Genomic DNA, 19488 nt, shown 5'->3' on the forward strand with positions numbered 1-19488 from the left:
CGTGACATCTCTGTAAGCCGCAGAAACGCCAGCAGGAGCAGTCCATGACTGTTAGTGATAGTTAGCAACTAACTGCCCGTAAGTTCTTAGGCCATTATAAAAAAATTAATTAAAGATTTTTTTTAACTGCCTTTGGCTTGATCTCAAGCTATGATGGCTTGATGGATGAACGATATGTAGGAAAATTGATCTTGTGCAGGCCTAGATAGGTCCACCAGGGTCTTCCCCGCTAATCCCTCTTATGTCCACAGTTTGGCATTTTCGTTAAATAAATACTCCTGAAAGGGGTCGCAGTGACATATTGGTAGAGGTCTGCTCTAATCCCGCCTTCTAAACTTTACTCCTTACAAGTTTTTTCCATACAGTATTAGAGAAAAAGGAATCTTTTGAAATTTTAATTTGCTTGCTTCACATAATTTTCCAAAAGTTCACTTTGCGGGAAATCAATTCTCCGCTAATCAAAAGTATTGCTAAACATCCAAAAATCCTGAAGACGTGTATTACGCTCTGAGGTCTCTTAGTACTGTTTCCAACCCCTTTCAAACTCTTTAAAGCAAATGTAGCCTTATTAATATCAGATGGCACTCAACATACAGGGCTATGGGTAAACGAATGGTAACAGGTAGTACCAGCAGCCTATTTAATAATACATTGCACCAGTGTCGGACTGGGGTGCTGAGGGCCTACCAGTAACATTGACTTTGGGGGCTCACTTTTCACCTGCATACAAATATTGCATTGCCCTCTTTCACAAATGTACCTACATCTCTATATAATAATAAACTGGGTAGTTTGGTGAATGAATGATGATATGCTGCTTTTTTCGGCACAGAGTGAATCAAGTGAATTACCGTAAGTGAATTATGCCAAGCACTGCCCATACAATGGGGTTGGGGGCCCATATCTGCAAAGGGGCCCACCGGGGGATTCCCCTGTTCCCCTATGGGCCAGTCCGAGCCTGCATTTCACTCTTTGGCTACTTTTATGCCATTTAAAATCTGTTGAATCACTTCCAGCTCTCATACCTCTCTCTCTCTCATTCAAATGAATCTCTTTTCTTCACAAAGGGATCTTTTTCACTGTTGTGCTGTAACACACATCTTCTCTACAATTTGTAAAGTGTTTTAAGACTTTTTCTCTCTCTATGGCTAAGTTGTGAGCTGTGACAGTCTCTCCCTATCCAGATTCATCCATATATGGCTGCTGCATTCCCTGCTTTTGCTCCTTTATAGGCTATGATAGTTGCTCCTAATGGGCTGTGCTACACCATATGATCTTATAGCTGTGTGACATTATAGGGAAGACCACCCAACCGTGCGTGAGATCATATGAGGTGGCTCTGGCTGACACAATTTTATGCAATGTGTAAAATGGCAGCGTTCATTTTAGGTGATTCGTGGAAAGGAAATCACAGATAGTTTCAGTTCACCATTCAAAGTGAATTCCTAAAATTTCATCAAAAAAATTATTTGCATTGGACTGATTCGCTCATCTCTACACATTGTGTACAATTGTTAGTTTGCTAATACTAAATAATAAAATGTCAATATCTCTATATTCAAAAGAAAAAAAATTTACCTGACTTACATAAAGAGTAGCTGAACCTTTTTTAAATTTAATTATACTTATTGTATTGCATAGCTATACATTTTTGTAATATACTCCTATATCCTATTTTGATCCCTTCTCTCCCAAACACTATGCTGCAGAGTTATTTCAATGTCTTGTCAGTGCTCATTTAGAAGCTCCTTTCAACTGCTGCTCAGCAAAGATCTTCACCTTATATTCAATGTATACATTTTTTTGTCTGAGTACTGACGTGAGGAGCTGAGCATGTCAAACTGCAAAGTCCCATATACAGACTGCATATAATGTACAGATTTTTGTTCATTAGCAAGTAAAAGTAGCTTCTAAAGGTGCATGAAGTAGGTATCAAAACAGCACTGCAGCATAGTATTTGGAAGAGAAAGAGGCAAAATAAATCATGAACTATAAAACAAAAATGCATTGCTTTATAATGTCTGGAGGATAAATAATTTTTTTTAAAAAGTTTTATTACTCTTTAAAGGAGTTGTCCACCACTGGCGTAAAACAACAATCTGCTTTCTGTAATATAGTTAAATCTCTGATCCCTTAACTTCCCTCTTCTAGTCCTGCCAGATGCACCTACTTCTTGTTCTGTGCGGATGGATGTGTGACTGCTGAAGCCAATGACTTGTCATTGCAGGCACATCCATCTTATCAGGACGTATACAGGACAGGTTTGAGCTTTATGCACCATTCAAAAGGAGCATGAATAACAGCAAGCAGAGTAACATAAATTTTTTCAAAGCTGCTCATCTCACGCCATTCATCTTGAAATATTTTAAGCCGAGAAATAGGGAGTATTATATGGATGTATGCTGTCCAAAATAAAATCGGGCAGCACATTGATCAATGTAATTCAGTAGGTCTGTTCAGATGACAACTTTTTTTCACACAGACACTCAACCCATGTGAAAAAATTGCAGCATGTACGATTCTTATCTGGAGATGAGCGATCCTGAACTTAAACGTTCGGGGTTCATACCTGACAGTTAGTGCCCGGTACTAAATGCCAAACACAGGCTTTTCTCGGACATTTATTGCAATGTTCGGAGTTCCGGGGAGAGAGATTTTTCCAGCTCAAAAGTTCGGGTCCTCATTGTGTTCAATGGGGTTCGGGTTCTGGCTCAAGGTTGGGTACAATTCAGGTACCCGAACTAAGCTTTGGAATAAAGTTTGGGTCATATACCAGAGCCTGAACTTCCACGAGACCACTCATACCTATTCTTCTGAAAATTTCAGATTAAACTCACCTATACAAGTCAGTGGGTGCACAAGAAAATTGGATCCATTGACTTCTAATACTGATTCCATATAGCATCCGGCATTTATCAATACATTGCCATTATTAACCTTAGACCGGGGTCACACTTGCGAGTGTGATGCGAGAAACTCATATGAAAATATGGCACTGCCGCCGGCACTCGGGACTGGTGTGTGCAGCTGCATAGAAATACATGCAACCGCACGCTCCAGTCCTGAGTGCCGGGCATTGAGTTTCACGCATCACACTCGCAACTGTGACCCCGGTCTTAGACTCTGTATTTTGATTGTACACATTTTCAAATATTAATGTATAAATACAGACACCACATAGATGCAATACGGACGTAAAATGTGGACACAAGGATGGTGATATGGATGAATATCATCTGAACAAAAATCTGACAATTTTGTGAAGGTATATTTGTCAATTACTTATTCTTTCTGGTGATAATGTAGCAGCCTCGCCTGCAGTCCCATCGCGATTTCATATTGTACTGTGTTACCTTCCCATACCCAACTCTCCTGCATCTGTCTGTTGGAGGTTTCGGGAAGACATTAGAATATTCTGAGCAGGAGCTGAAAATGAGACATCTCATTAACTTATTGCTATGTGTATAGGAAGCTGGAGACCCTTATTTAATTGTTAATTTATAGCATAAGATTAAAGTACAAAAATAGAATAAAAGATTTTTTTTTTTGCAGGAGTGAAAAGTTGAATTTTTAAAGCATTGCAGAAGAGAGTTGGCTAGATTCGCACGCCTGTCAGATTATGACATGACACTGGTTAAAACCGAGGAGACAAGGCGAAGTGATAAACGTCAGATGTAGTGGATAATAGGAGCTCTGGCTACTGCATAGAGAGGAGCTGTCACTCACGATCCCGCCTGTGTATTACTTTCCATATTGATAGAGATGTTGATAGTTTTCTAAGATAATCAGGAGCCCGTAGTGGATATGGTGCGAGTCACAATCTGGATGGAGGATGTGAGTGTGAATTAGTTAAGGAGAGTTGGAATCCAGTGTTGAGGCGACTGCACACAGTTATTCCGCCTGGTACATAGAGGATTGTACAGCCTATGTTGGTTCGCCATGTTAAATAAATATAGGTATGCACCTTTTCCATTACAAGCACCATATGACACAACGCAAGCAGAGATTGATTCTGTTGCCAACCGGATGCATCGCCGTTCTCCCTCTCATACATTAACATACAGTTTTCTTTAACAAAACAGATAACGTCTGGCAGGATTATGTGGTTGATTAAAATAATACAAATGAGGAAGATGAATATCTGTTGAATCAACACATTTCTCTGTTTATTTCCACCATGTATAGTTTTTTGCAGCATGCTGGCAGAATGGTTTAAAGGATTATGGTGACACTAGAGCAATGCAGATTTATCTCACTATTTCTGCACACGGTTTATTATACAGTTCTATTTAAGTACATTGACAAATAATAAAGATATATCTCGCTTCGTACTATACAGTCTGAAGATTTAAAGGTAAATGTATAATAAACGCATACATACATAAATGAAAAAAATCTATAATTTAATAATGCAAAAATAAAGTTACATTTGGCAGCAAAAATCAGCATATTGCATGTATATATGAGAATTCATCGCAAGTGCTAAATGTTGGTCAATGCTGAAAATTCAGAAAGTGTCACGAAAGTAAATGAAACACCAAAGCCAAAGTGTTTGGACTGGTTTTTCCTATCTAATCTATGCAGATACTCAGATTTTACCACCAAATGCAACATTTTTTTTACAATCCAGACTTGTTTGACAAGTCCAAGCGAATTTACCTACGGTCTTAAAATGTATCAGTCATCAAGCTGTCTGTTTTCTTTATTTATATTCACTCCTTAATATTAATATTACGGCATCAATAAGAAAACATTGTGGGATTCAAGAAATGAAAGGATCAGGGCCACAATAATGATATGTGAATAATGAAAAAATGGAAAGAAAATTTAACAAATATCTCAACTTATTTAGTATCGAGTGTGAGCTCCATATGCAGAAATACATGGACTTACACGTCTTGGCATGCTATTATTTAAGTCTGTTAATGCCTGTCTGAGGAATGCTCTGCCACTCTGAATGCATTTGAGAGCACAAATCATCAATATCCGCTGCTGGCAGCTCCCTTTGCAACTGCCAGGCAATAATGTCCAAGATGTTCTCATTGGGAGACAAGTCTGGAGATGGTGCAGGCCATGGTAGCAAGTTTAGGCCAACTAGGCTGCTTGCAGAAGCATGAGCATTATGTGGCCTGGCAATGTTGTGTTGAAAAACGGCTCATGGGACTCTTTGGAGAAATGTTTGTGCCACTGGTTTCACGATCAAGCTATTAATGTACCTGGAATAAAGAATAAAGTGGTTTTCATGCAGCACATTATGCCACCCATAATCCCAAGAATAGGACCGGTGTGACCCTCCTGAAGAAGGTCTTTTCATGGAGGTCTATCTATTTATTACCTATGTCTTATAGTGATGAGCGAGTGTGCTCGTTACTCGAGTTTTCCGAGCATGCTCTGGTGTTCTCTGAGTATTTTAGACGTGCTTGGAAATAATATTTGAGTCGCCGCAGCTGCATGATTTGCGGCTGTTAGACATCCTGAACACATGCAGGAATTGCCTGTTTGTTAGGGAAACCCCACATGTATTCAGGCTGTTTAGCAGCCGCAAATCATGCAGCTGCGGGGACTCAAACATAATCTACGAACACGCCCAAAATACTCGGAGATCACCCAAGCATGTTCAGAAATCTTAAGTAACGAGCACACTCGCTCATCACTACTTATAGTACTAAATTCTACTATGACATAATTTCAAGGGGTTCTCCAAGAATGGAATAAAATTTAAGTAATTTAAGTCACATATCAGGATGGGTTGCAGCCTGAAGAAGCACAGTTGGGAGTGACCACTGCTAACTGAGCAATCGTTTGGCCGTCAGCTATCTAATGTGCAGGGGGGCATTTTAGGCTATCCAATGCCAGGAGCAGATGCAGGTATTTCATATTGGTGGTAGAGCGCCATTGAGGGAACTCTTTTGTGCTTTGTGCAGAATTCCACTAATTTCTACCATTACCCGAGAGATTCAGTCATTCCATTTGTTCTCTTTCACAATGTTCTGACATCAGATTTGATTTAAATGTAAAAAATAAACACAAGTAAATGAATATTTCTTACCACGTGTGCAAAAAGGTGAACCTAAAAGCTATTTTCAAAAACTTAATAATGCATATAATGCATACGCCATCAGAGTGTGGCATCACAGTAATATTCCTATATGGCTATAGTATTCTAATACTCGGAGTAGATATTGTGCGATGTTGACGTTAATCGACCGTTTTTCCCTGCTTACATTGAAGATATTTCATATATACTATATCTGTGTATCCTCCCTCCAGTATCCAATACTCATTTTGTATAAGAATAATAATGTACAATTCTATAATAATAAATAATAATAGAATAGTTGATTGCTGTGTTCTGGCACAGCACTTCCACCTCCCTTTCTTCTTCTGCGCGCCTAGAAGGCAGTGTCCTGTCAATTTGATTCCTTTTCATGTGTTGCATTGACCGTGCATTACTTGTTTGCGATTTTTCTCTCTCTTGACACCTGAGAGACATTCTTAAATTCTTTAAGTGGTTGACATCAGAAAGAATGCAGCGCAAAGCCTGCAAAGTGCCTGCGACAAAAGGATCTACTTGACCGTAACAGATGAAACTTACTCAAAATACCACATTTGATACCTGAGAAAGTTCAGCTTTAAAGGCAATGAGTAATTCAGAGGTTTTAGGAAAAAGTAACTAACGTTTTTCTCTTTCTTTTTTTTTCTTCTCTTTCTCTATTTGCTTCTTCTTTCCCCTCTCAGGGCAGAACTTCACCCTGAGGCAGCTAGGCATCTGTGAACCAGCATCTCGCCGCGGACTGGCGTTTTGTGCAGACATGGGGCTTCCACATAGAGGTTACTCTATCAGTGCAGGTTCAGATGCTGAGACGGAAAATGAAGGGGTCATGTCTCCCGAACATGCAATGAGACTTTGGGGAAGGGGGGTGAAATCCGGCCGCAGCTCCTGCCTATCCAGTCGTTCCAACTCTGCTCTGACACTGACTGACACCGAGCACGAGAACAAGTCTGACAGCGAAACTGGTAAGTCATTGAGACATATATATCTGGATGGATGGTTAGATAGTGGATACTTAGACTACATACATGTGGGATATGTAGCAGAGCTTATGTTATGTTATGTCTCCAAGACATAATTTGAAGCTCCTAAACCCCAGAGCTAAATGTCTGTCATGGCTACCAACTACCCAGGGAGAAGGACCCTTAGGACCTCTAATAGTGATACCCCTAATGTCTCTGACTTGGGCTGAGTTTACCAGTTGCAAATAGCAATATTAAGTTTTCCAAAATTAGAAACTCGCCTCTGCTACTACTATATGTATTTAGTGAAAATATATGCTACGTGATTGCTATGTTTTTATACAGCAAACATGTAAATTATCACTGAAACATAAATTCATTTGTTTGACATTTTCATCAATTTTTTTTTTATATATATATATTGAAAAAAAAAGGTTCTGATTTAAACAACAGGTTATTCTCTAATTAAACATTTCCTTTAGGGAAAATAAATCAGGATTCCTTCTTTCTTAGTTACAGGACTGTATATGAAACAATCATTACAGAGCGTGCACCGCATGCTGTCAGGATTCTCCAGTGTTGCGGCTGAGGCCGGGTGGTTCACATTCTTCCAGCCACATTCTGACCAGAAGTGCTCAGCCTCTCTCAATTTACTTGTGTCGAGCGAGGCTGAGCATGTCTAGTTGGCATGTGACCGCATGTATGCAAATCTCATACTTGTGGTAATGTGACCGCCCAGTCTCAGCAGCCACTTCAGAGAATCCTGAGAGTTTGCATTGTGCACACTGTAAGGATTCAGAACACTGCAGTGATATAGAATGACTGCAGACTTTCACCAAGTGACCAGAAAACCCCCTTAAACAGATGTAAAACGATGGGCAAGAGCTCTGAAACTGCCCAAAACTGCCCACATCAACCAGTGTGAGTGGTTGCTATGGGCAACAAGGACAGTCTTTCTTTTAAACCATCTTAAATTAGACGAATGTGTCCCAGTTACCTGAGTGGTTGAGATATCCTGACTGATTCCATATGTCATGAAGCCTGTCGGTCTCTTTTCTTTATTACATACTGTATGGATGCCTGCATCCATGTATCTGATTTTCAAATGGAAATATTTTTGGCCTTGAAAGGGAATCTGTCACAAGATTTGTGCTGTGTAATCTTACAGCATCATGATGTAGGGGCTAAGGCTACGTTCACATTTGCGTTGCGTCGGGCGCAGGTTCGGCGATGCATAGCGGCACATGCGTCATGCGCCCCTATATTTACAATGGGGGCGCATGGACATGCGTTGTTTTGCGTTTTGTGATGCATGCGTCATTTTTGGCGCAAGCGTCAGGGCGCACAGGACGCTACATGTTGCATTTTTTTTGCGTCCAAAATCAAGCCAAAAATGGACGCATGCATCACAAAACAATGCGTTTTTGCATGCGTTTTGCATGCGTTGTGCGTTGTGTCGCCGACGCAACGCCCAGCAACGCAAATGTGAATGTAGCCTAACACACTGATTCCAGCAATGTGTCTGTTGCTGGGCTGCTTGCTGTCATTTTGATGCAATCACTGTTTTCATTGCTGATCTAGCAGTGCTCAGAATGCTGAGCTCTGTATAAATCTGCCCACAACAATGATTGGCAGCTTTCTGTGCACAGTGTACAGTGACAGCTGCTAATCAGTGATGAGGGTGGGATTACCCAGAGCAGGAGGACTACATGGCACGAGTCACCCAGTCCTGTAGTGAGAATCTCCTGCTGATCAAAAACTGATTTCATTGAAACAAAACACAGCCAGTAAGTAAAAAGGACAAGAATGATCCAGCCTCCAATCCAGGTAATACATAAAGTATATCCTTTACTATAGATGATTAAAAAAGGTAGGGAATCTAGGTGATGGTACACACCGACAATCTAGGTGTGCGGGAGGCGGAGGTGAGGGAACATCATGCTGTGACCACACTGCGTTCTTAGACTTGGTTTGAATGGGTGTATTTTGTATTTACAGCCCAGTAGGTGACACATCACTGGAATCAGGGTCTCAGCCCCTACATAATGCTGCTGTCAAATTATATAGCAAAAACCAGCTGACAGATTCCCTTTAATTTTTCTAAGTTAAGCAGCTATTGCAGGACAACTTTGGCCACTTTAACTACTGAATTGCAACTGTTGCATAACTCTTAGGTCCCGATTCATCAGACTGACATTTATCCTGCCAGGATTAATAAAAGATGCACTGGAATAAGACACATCATATTCATTAAGAAGCACACGGCCCCTAATGGTTTGGACACATCTTACACCTGCCAGGCACCTCTTTCGGAAATATTACTCCACCTTGGAGCTGTGGTACATTTCTGGAGTATTTTACATCGCTTTTGTGGCACAAATTATGAAGATCATTTACAAGTTTGATGCAATCTGATGTTATAATTACACTGAGATGCACAGATTGTACTGATCAATGTATTACACAGCGGGTACGTCTAATTCTAACTTACCCGGACCAAGTTATTCCGTCCTCCATGTATTAAAGCTATAGAAGTATATAGGAACATTGCTTATTTCTATTGTTACCAATGTGTAGAGCATGAGACGGTGAGCACAGGACTCTCCAACCCTTCCATCTAGCACACATGGCAGCAAATGGGTTACACTGCCCTCTACCTGGTAGAATAAGTCAGCACAATACAGCCACAACATTGTTTTCATTTCCTTCTCTTCCCCCTGGTAGCTCCATCTTATATTGTGCTAGTTGTGAGATGCAGCTCTGCTTCAGAGGAAGCACAAGCTGATTTTTGTTTTGTGATCTGAACCCTTTTTGTGAAATAAAATGGTGGGATCTGACTGTACCTGTGATCACATGTAAATGTGTCATTGTAGAAGCGAGTTGTTTACTACTTGGTTTTGGAACTCATCATAAGGCAAGTTGGGTTTTACTTGTCCCTTCCCTTCTCAGTCATCATATTCCCTCACGTAACATAGTGACAGCCTGTACTCACCTCCGCCGCCGACTCTCCCGAGGACTGTGTGGGCCACTTCATTCTCACTTGGACATAACTGATATCCGGAGAAAGTCAGGGAGCGGCAACAGTTCTCACTTCTTCTAGATGTTAGTTTAGTCTGAAGGAGAAAAGAGTAGAGTGGCGCATTAGTGGCCGCTGATTGGCTGCAGGGCTCATGTGACATAATATCACACAAGCCAGGGAAAACCTTCAATGTCGCTGAAGGTGAGAGGAATATGGTGGAGATAAGAGGTTGACCGAGTAGTGGACAACCTCTTTAAAAGCTGTTTGGTGGGTATCTGTAGAATCATGAGCAAAACTAAGTACAGCGTCTTTGGATTCTATGGTTTTATGTATCAGGAAATAATGAAATAACATCTTGTCCTTAGAAGGTCTTACAATTGTGTAAATGCAACATCAGATGAACAACACATAACATAGAATTTGAGTGTGAGAAAATGAAGTACACCCAATGAATCAATAGCTTGTAGAAGTATCTTTGCTTCCATAGGAGTTAGACTTGTAAGTAGCAACCAGATGCTACTAATTAAATACCCTGGATTAATTGTTCATCAGTAAGTATGACCATCTCTATAAAAGCAGAAGTTTTGTCAGTTTGCTGGTCTTAGCACAATGGCCAAGGAAAGACAACATCAATGAGCTTGGAGAAGCAATTGATGCTGCCCATCAATCCAGGAAGAGTTACAAGGCTATTTTGAAAAAAACTGGAGTCCATCTTTCTAGAAACAAAAAGATTATTCACAAATATTCACGATAATTTTTTTTCTGTTTAGACGGATAGATAATAGATAAATAGATAGATAGATTGATAGATATATGAAAAAAGGAAGGCAGCACTCCATAAATAAAGTGAAAAAATGTGGTTTAATTCAGACCCACATTGCAAGCGACGTTTCGGCTCGTGCTGAGCCTTTCGTTGCCTGCCATGTGGGTCTGAATTAAACCACATTTTTTTCACTTTATTTATGGAGTGCTGCCTTCCTTTTTTCATATATCTGGGTTTTGGCAAACTGGATAGATTGCTGTGGAGGCCTGTGCACCCGTGACTTGATGTTGTGCTGTTCCATTTTTTGTTATTTAGATAGATAGATAGATAGATAGATAGATAGATAATAGATAAAGCACCATAATAATAATAATCTTTATTTGTGTACATAATTTTATTCTCACACATATACATACACAGATTTATTAAGCCTTTCACAGCGGGCAGCTCTCTCGCCCCATGCAGCACGTGAGTGCGCCTCTATTATAGGCTTAGCGTGGTGTTCCCATCACTTGTATAGCCTGGATGGAGGAGTCCTCCTGTGTCCCTCGCACTATTCTTTCTATACTCCAGTATGGTTTCCGCTTATTGCTCACAGATGTTTGATCAGTTATTCAATGGGAAATCACCTCATCGTCCCAATGACCCGTGGGAACTCGGAGACTTAGCAGCTATTTTCTGGGAATATAACTGCTGGTAACTGAACTAGCAAGTACTTCAGCATCCAGGAGGTCTGTACAGCTCATAATGCCACCGCTCAAAGCATGCCCAGGTGTAAGTGCTGTATAAAAAGAGAAAAATCTCTCTGAGAAAGGAATAGTAGCCAAAATTCCTGCTTCAAGATCACCCTTTGTTAAGAGCCACTTAGTCCTCTTATTCATTTGTTCCTTAATGGAATTCCAGACAGTGAAGGGGTTTATTCCTAAGTACCCCATCAATTCTAGCTGTGCCGTGGTCTCTATTGACATAGCAGAAAGAACGGTTTCCAAACTAATCCAGGAGTCGGTGAATGGAGGCCTGCGCCGTACTTCAATAGAGGAAGCCAGAGCCGTAACTCCACCAGGAGAGACTTAAAACGCGGTGAGAATTAGTAGGATTTGTTTGTCTGTTGTTTCAAAGTTCTCTTTGTGGGGAAACAGGGTGGGCCGGAGGGGATTGCACATGTCACCTGTTATCCTCTGCGGAGGTTTAAAGCAAGTGGTGATAAAGTTTATCCCCAGGGCCTGTTCGCAATCAAAGATGTCTTTCTGTGCTCCTCTTGAAGACATCTCTAAGAAGTTACAAAATCCTAGGATGGATGAGTGAGCATACAGAATAGTTTATTAACACCGCTCAAGTGATTGAAGAACAAATTTGATCACGCTTTAAACTTTCTGGCTGATGAGAGTAATTGAAATCACAGTAAAGAGAGGAGTGCGGCCTTTCATGTACTTTGGGAAAATGGATTACAGTGCAATTAAAATCCACAGAGGTGCGGTGTCTAAACACAGGACGTCTCCGAGTCAGATGTCTTATAGATGCAAAGGTAAGACCTTCCAGACAGGGTGATGTGCAGATAGCTCAGGAAGCATGTTATCATAGAGCTGATATAGCTCAGGAAGCATGTTATCATAGAGCTGATATAGCACAGGAAGCATGTTATCATGGAGCTGATATAGCTCAGGAAGCATGTTATCATACAGCTGATATAGCTCAGGAAGCATGTTATCATAGAGCTGATATAGCTCAGGAAACATGTTATCATAGAGCTGATATAGCACAGGAAGCATGTTATCATAGAGCTGATATAGCTCAGGAAGCATGTTATCATAGAGCTGATATAGCACAGGAAGCATGTTATCATAGAGCTGATATAGCTCAGGAAGCATGTTATCATAGAGCTGATATAGCACAGGAAGCATGTTATCATACAGCTGATATAGCTCAGGAAGCATGTTATCATAGAGCTGATATAGCTCAGGAAGCATGTTATCATAGAGCTGGTATAGCTCAGGAAGCATGTTATCATACAGCTGATATAGCTCAGGAAGCATGTTATCATAGAGCTGATATAGCACAGGAAGCATGTTATCATAGAGCTGATATAGCTCAGGAAGCATGTTATCATAGAGCTGATATAGCACAGGAAGCATGTTATCATAGAGCTGATATAGCTCAGGAAGCATGTTATTATGGAGCTGATATAGCTCAGGATGCATGTTATCATAGAGCTGATATAGCTCAGGAAGCATGTTATCATGGAGCTGATATAGCTCAGGAAGCATGTTATCATGGAGCTGATATAGCTCAGGAAGCATGTTATCATGGAGCTGATATAGCTCAGGAAGCATGTTATCATGGAGCTGATATAGCTCAGGAAGCATGTTATCATACAGTTGATATAGCTCAGGAAGCATGTTATCATACAGCTGATATAGCTCAGGAAGCATGTTATCATGGAGCTGATATAGCTCAGGATGCATGTTATCATGGAGCTGATATAGCTCAGGAAGCATGTTATCATGGAGCTGATATAACTCAGGAAGCATGTTATCATAGAGCTGATATAGCACAGGAAGCATGTTATCATAGAGCTGATATAGCTCAGGAAGCATGTTATCATAGAGCTGATATAGCTCAGGAAGCATGTTATCATAGAGCTGATATAGCACAGGAGGCATGTTATCATAGAGCTGATATAGCTCAGGAAGTAAAGCGCCCCCACGTGTAAGGGCAATGGGGTTCTCGGCACCGGGTCTATCTCTCTCTCTCGGTTCTGGGGATGTCACGGTGGCCCGACCCTGTTCGTGGCCCTTCTGAGGGACGTCCAATTAAAGGAGTAGTTTGTACGGTGTTTGTGACGCCACTTGTGGTATTCGGTCAGGGTGACCAACGCTGCTTAGGGGTCCGCTGGGATGATGGAATGGCAGCTAGATGGTATACCTTCCCACAGGTGAGATATATCCCCAGGGCTTCCCAAATGTGTAGGTGGTGATGGTGAACGATGTAAGGTGCGATGAATAATGAGAACACAAAGGTTGCAGTCTCTTTACCTTTTTACTGAAGACCAGGGTCCACAGTCCAGAGTACCGTTCACAGGGCAGGCAGAGTCCGGCTGGTCTGAAGGCACATCCAGAGTTCTCTTAACCAGGTGGAAATCAGTAGCCTTCCTACCAGCGCCTGTGTGTTGTGGTACCTCCCTGCTGAGCACCACGGGATAGTCCTCACAACTTTCCTGGATGTTTCTGATATTCTCTCTCTCTGTCCCCCAGATGGTATGGATAGGACAACCCATATGACGGGGTAGGCCTGGAGCTTATTTATAGGGACCCTTGAGACGCCCCTCACCCACAATTTGCTTCCGTGTCTTCTTAGGTATTTAGGTCGGGCAGCTAACTTGGAATTAACTGTCCTGCCGGTCTCTGAAGTAATACGTAGAGTCAATTACTCCCTCGGTGTTCTGGCCACCGGCTACGCGCCTCAGAAGGAGGCTGCCGATCTCAGGGCAGAACTCCTCCCATTATTCTCTCCTTGTGCTGTGACTTCGTTTCTCACTCTCCACAATATACTTCGCTTCGTGTCCTTTCTTAGGATGCTGCCGCAATGGAGTGCAGGCACAGCTCCGTAACGTTCTATCTCGTGCTTGACCTCTGTCTGCAGCTCAGATGTTCCTCCTCCTTCCCCTGTCTGCTTGACAGGTCCTCTCTGGGTCCCACCCAGGTAGCTTCCGACTCAATGTTATCGGGTCGAAGCCCAGTCTGCTTCTCTCTCTCTCCCTTCCTATCCAACCCACCAGTTTTACCCATGTGTGAGGAGTGCCCCAATAGATAGAAGCAATGCTCCCCCTGGTGGACTGGAGTGTGAAGTGTAGTGTGTGACTGTGATACCTGGTCAGGTGAACTCCTTTAGTACCATCAGACAGAATATCACTCCCCCTGGTGGAAGAGAGACATTACTGCAACGACCAGGACTCTGGGGCGCTGCACAAGCATGTTATCATGGAGCTGATATAGCTCAGGAAGCATGTTATCATAGAGCTGATATTGCTCAGGAAGCATGTTATCATAGAGCTGATATTGCTCAGGATGCATGTTATCATGGAGCTGATATAGCCCAGGAAGCATGTTATCATGGAGCTGATATAGCACAGGAAGCATGTTATCATAGAGCTGATATAGCTCAGGAAGTGGAGCACCCCCACGTGTAAGGGCAATGGGGTACTCGGCACCGGGTCTATCTCTCTCTCTCTCTCTCTCGGTTCTGGGGATGTTGCGGTGGCCCGACCAGGTCCGTGGCCCTTCTGAGGGGCGTCCTATTAAAGAAGTAGTTTGTACAGTGTTCGTGATGCCACCTGTGGTATTTGGTCAGGGTGACCGACGCTGCTTAGGGGTCCGCTGGGGTGATGGAATGGCAGCTAGGTGGTATACCTTTCCACAGGTGAAGTATATCCCCAGGGCTTCCCAAATGTGTAGGTGGTGATGGTGGACGATGTAAGGCACGATGAATAACGAGGACATAAAGGTTGCAATCTCTTTACCTTTTACTGAAGACTTCAGGGTCCACAGTCCAGAGTACCGTTCACAGGGCAGGCAGAGTCCGGCCGGTCCGAAGGCACATCCAGAGTTCCCTTTGCAGGTGGAAATCAGTAGCCTTCCTACTAGTGCCTGTGTGTTGTAGTACCTCCCTGCTGAGCACCATGGGATAGTCCTCACAACTTTCCTGGATATTTCTGATATTCTCTCTCTCTGTCCCCCAGATGGTATGGATAGGACAACCCGTATGGCGGGGTAGGCCTGGAGCTTATTTATAGAGACCCTTGAGACGCCCCTCACCCACAATTTGCCTCCGTGTCTTCTTAGGTATTTAGGTCGGGCAGCTAACTTGGAATTAACTGTCCTGCTGGTCTCGGAAGTAATACGTAGAGTCAATTACTCCCTCGGTGTTCCGGCCACCGGCTACGCGCCTCAGAAGGAGGCTGCCGATCTCAGGGCAGAACTCCACCCAGTATTATCTCCTTGTGCTGTGACTTCGTTTCTCACTCTCCACAATATACTTCGCTTCGTGTCCTTTCTTAGGATGCTGCCGCAATGGAGTGCAGGCACAGCTCCGTAACGTTCTATCTCGTGCTTGACCTCTGTCTGCAGCTCAGATGTTCCTCCTCCTTCCCCTGTCTGCCTGACAGGTCCTCTCTGGGTCCCACCCAGGTAGCTTCCGACTCGATGTTATCGGGTCGAAGCCCAGTCTGCTTCTCTCTCCCTTCCTATCCAACCCACCAGTTTTACCCGTGTGTGAGGAGTGCCCTAATAGATAGAAGCAATGCTCCCCCTGGTGGACTGGAGTGTGAAGTGTAGTGTGTGACTGTGATACCTGGTCAGGTGAACTCCTTTAGTACCATCAGATGTAATATCACTCCCCCTGGTGGAAGAGCGACATTACTGCAACGACCAGGACTCTGGGGCGCTGCACAAGCATGTTATCATGGAGCTGATATAGCTCAGGAAGCATGTTATCATAGAGCTGATATAGCTCAGGAAGCATGTTATCATGGAGCTGATATAGTTCAGGAAGCATGTTATCATGGAGCTGATATAGCTCAGGAAGCATGTTATCATGGAGCTGATATAGCTCAGGAAGCATGTTATCATGGAGCTGATATAGCTCAGGAAGCATGTTATCATGGAGCTGATATAGCTCAGGAAGCATGTTATCATGAGGCTGATATAGCTCAGGAAGCATGTTATCATAGAGCTGATATAGCTCAGGAAGCATGTTATCATGGAGCTGATATAGCTCAGGAAGCATGTTATCATAGAGCTGATATAGCTCAGGAAGCATGTTATCATAGAGCTGATATAGCTCAGGAAGCATGTTATCATGGAGCTGATATAGCTCAGGAAGCATGTTATCATGGAGCTGATATAGCACAGGAAGCATGTTATCATACAGCTGATATAGCTCAGGAAGCATGTTATCATAGAGCTGATATAGCTCAGGAAGCATGTTATCATAGAGCTGATATTGCTCAGGAAGCATGTTATCATGGAGCTGATATAGCTCAGGAAGCATGTTATCATGGAGCTGATATAGCTCAGGAAGCATGTTATCATGGAGCTGATATAGCTCAGGAATCATGTTATCATGGAGCTGATATAGCTCAGGAAGCATGTTATCATAGAGCTGATATAGCTCAGGAAGCATGTTATCATGGAGCTGATATAGCACAGGAAGCATGTTATCATGGAGCTGATATAGCTCAGGAAGCATGTTATCATAGAGCTGATATAGCTCAGGAAGCATGTTATCATACAGCTGATATAGCTCAGGAATCATGTTATCATAGAGCTGATATAGCTCAGGAAGCATGTTATCATACAGCTGATATAGCTCAGGAATCATGTTATCATGGAGCTGATATAGCTCAGGAAGCATGTTATCATAGAGCTGATATAGCTCAGGAAGCATGTTATCATGGAGCTGATATAGCACAGGAAGCATGTTATCATGGAGCTGATATAGCTCAGGAAGCATGTTATCATAGAGCTGATATAGCTCAGGATGCATGTTATCATGGAGCTGATATAGCTCAGGAAGCATGTTATCATAGAGCTGATATAGCTCAGGAAGCATGTTATCATGGAGCTGATATAGCTCAGGAAGCATGTTATCATACAGCTGATATAGCTCAGGAATCATGTTATCATGGAGCTGATATAGCACAGGAAGCATGTTATCATGGAGCTGATATAGCTCAGGAAGCATGTTATCATAGAGCTGATATAGCTCAGGATGCATGTTATCATGGAGCTGATATAGCTCAGGAAGCATGTTATCATAGAGCTGATATAGCTCAGGAAGCATGTTATCATAGAGCTGATATAGCTCAGGATGCATGTTATCATGGAGCTGATATAGCTCAGGAAGCATGTTATCATAGAGCTGATATAGCTCAGGAAGCATGTTATCATGGAGCTGATATAGCTCAGGAAGCATGTTATCATAGAGCTGATATAGCTCAGGAAGCATGTTATCATGGAGCTGATATAGCACAGGAAGCATGTTATCATGGAGCTGATATAGCTCAGGAAGCATGTTATCATAGAGCTGATATAGCTCAGGAAGCATGTTATCATACAGCTGATATAGCTCAGGAAGCATGTTATCATGGAGCTGATATAGCTCAGGAAGCATGTTATCATGGAGCTGGTATAGCTCAGGAAGCATGTTATCATAGAGCTGATATTGCTCAGGAAGCATTATTATTGAGTATTTGATAAGGGAGTGGTAACCCCTCTTTCGAGCACCACCTTAATTGAGGCGTGACGTGTCATCGTACCTAGCATGTTATCATAGAGGCAGCCTAATAAGTGACACATCACTGGAATCAGGTTCTCTGTCTCTACATTATACTTTTCTCACATTAAGTGGGAAAAACCCGGAGACAGATTCCTTTTAACTTTGTGCACCTCAAAGTGGCATTTTCAATTTCAGTATATTCTTTATGTCAGAGGTATTCAGTGCCGAAATGAAACATCAGACGGTGGCATCTAGAATACAAAGGCAGACAGGGCTCCATAATTCAATATTACAGTCTTAGGGAAGAATTTTACCACCTTTTTATGGAGCATTGATAACATTTTGGAGTGCTAATTTGCTTGAAAGCTTTAATTTGTTGATGGAGTACGTCCATTAACAGATTGTGTTTGGTTAATAACTTCTTAGATTAATATTTCTGAATAGATTTACAGGTTTGTGGTTCTTTGCACTAAAGTTGAATGTAATCACTGAATAGTATTTTGGAGACACATCGGCACATCGTGACATTGGCTATGTGCACCATCACACACTTTTTTCATCAGTCATTTTTTTTCCTAAATGCAAAGTTAAACCCTTCCAGAAATAGGATGTTGTATTCACATAGTGGGAAGGGCTCCTCACATGTGAAGGGGGCTCAGGTGCTCCCCACACGGCAGATATTGCATACATGGCAAATGTCTCTAAGGGTATGTGTCCACGTTCAGGATTGCATCAGGATTTGGTCAGTATTTTACATCAGTATTTGTAAGCCAAAACCAGGAGTGGAACAAATAGAGGAAAAGTGTAATAGAAACATATGCTCCACTTCTGTATTTATCACCCGCTCCTGGATTTGGCTTACAAATACTGATGTAAAATACTGACCAAATCCTGATGCAATCCTGAACGTGGACACATACCCTAACAGCCGCTGCTGATGCTGAGTTACGGCTCTGCCTGTTAGATATTAAATGTCGCTGACGATCTCTGACTGCGACATCTAAGTGGATTGTACACTGGTGGATGTGAGATCGCAGGTGACTAGTGATGAGCGAGTGTGCTCGTTACTCGAGTTTCTCCGAGCATGCTCAGGTGGTCTCCGAGTTTTTCGGCGTGCTCGGAGATTTAGTTTAGGTTGACAGAGCTGTATGATTTGCGGCTGCTAGACAGCCTGAACACATGTGCGGATTCCCTAACAAACAGGCAACCCCCACATGTATTCAGGCTGTCTAGCAGCCGCAAATCATGCAGCTCTGTCAACCTAAACTAAATCTCTGAGCACGCCGAAAAACTCGGAGACCACCCGAGTATACTCATTCATCAGTATAGGTGACCAATGAGTTACAATGACAGCCAAGTATCTGTCGAAGACCGCCGTCGCTGTCTTACCGATCCTCCTGTGAAGCTCAACTATAGGCTG

General features: G+C 42.4%; 1 protein-coding gene across 9 annotated transcripts in view; it reads left to right on the top strand.

Moving 5' to 3' along the window:
• Positions 1-19488, top strand: part of TENM3 (teneurin transmembrane protein 3) — a 1770339-nt gene that overhangs the window by 615502 nt on the left and 1135349 nt on the right. For all 9 annotated transcript variants that reach the window (XM_077279546.1, XM_077279548.1, XM_077279545.1 and 6 more), the window contains exon 4: positions 6739-7017. In XM_077279546.1, the coding sequence (XP_077135661.1) occupies positions 6739-7017 (279 nt within the window). The remainder of the gene's footprint in view (positions 1-6738; positions 7018-19488) is intronic.

Source organism: Ranitomeya variabilis, chromosome 1 (genome assembly GCF_051348905.1).
Source record: "Ranitomeya variabilis isolate aRanVar5 chromosome 1, aRanVar5.hap1, whole genome shotgun sequence".
Taxonomy (NCBI): Eukaryota; Metazoa; Chordata; class Amphibia; order Anura; family Dendrobatidae; genus Ranitomeya; species Ranitomeya variabilis.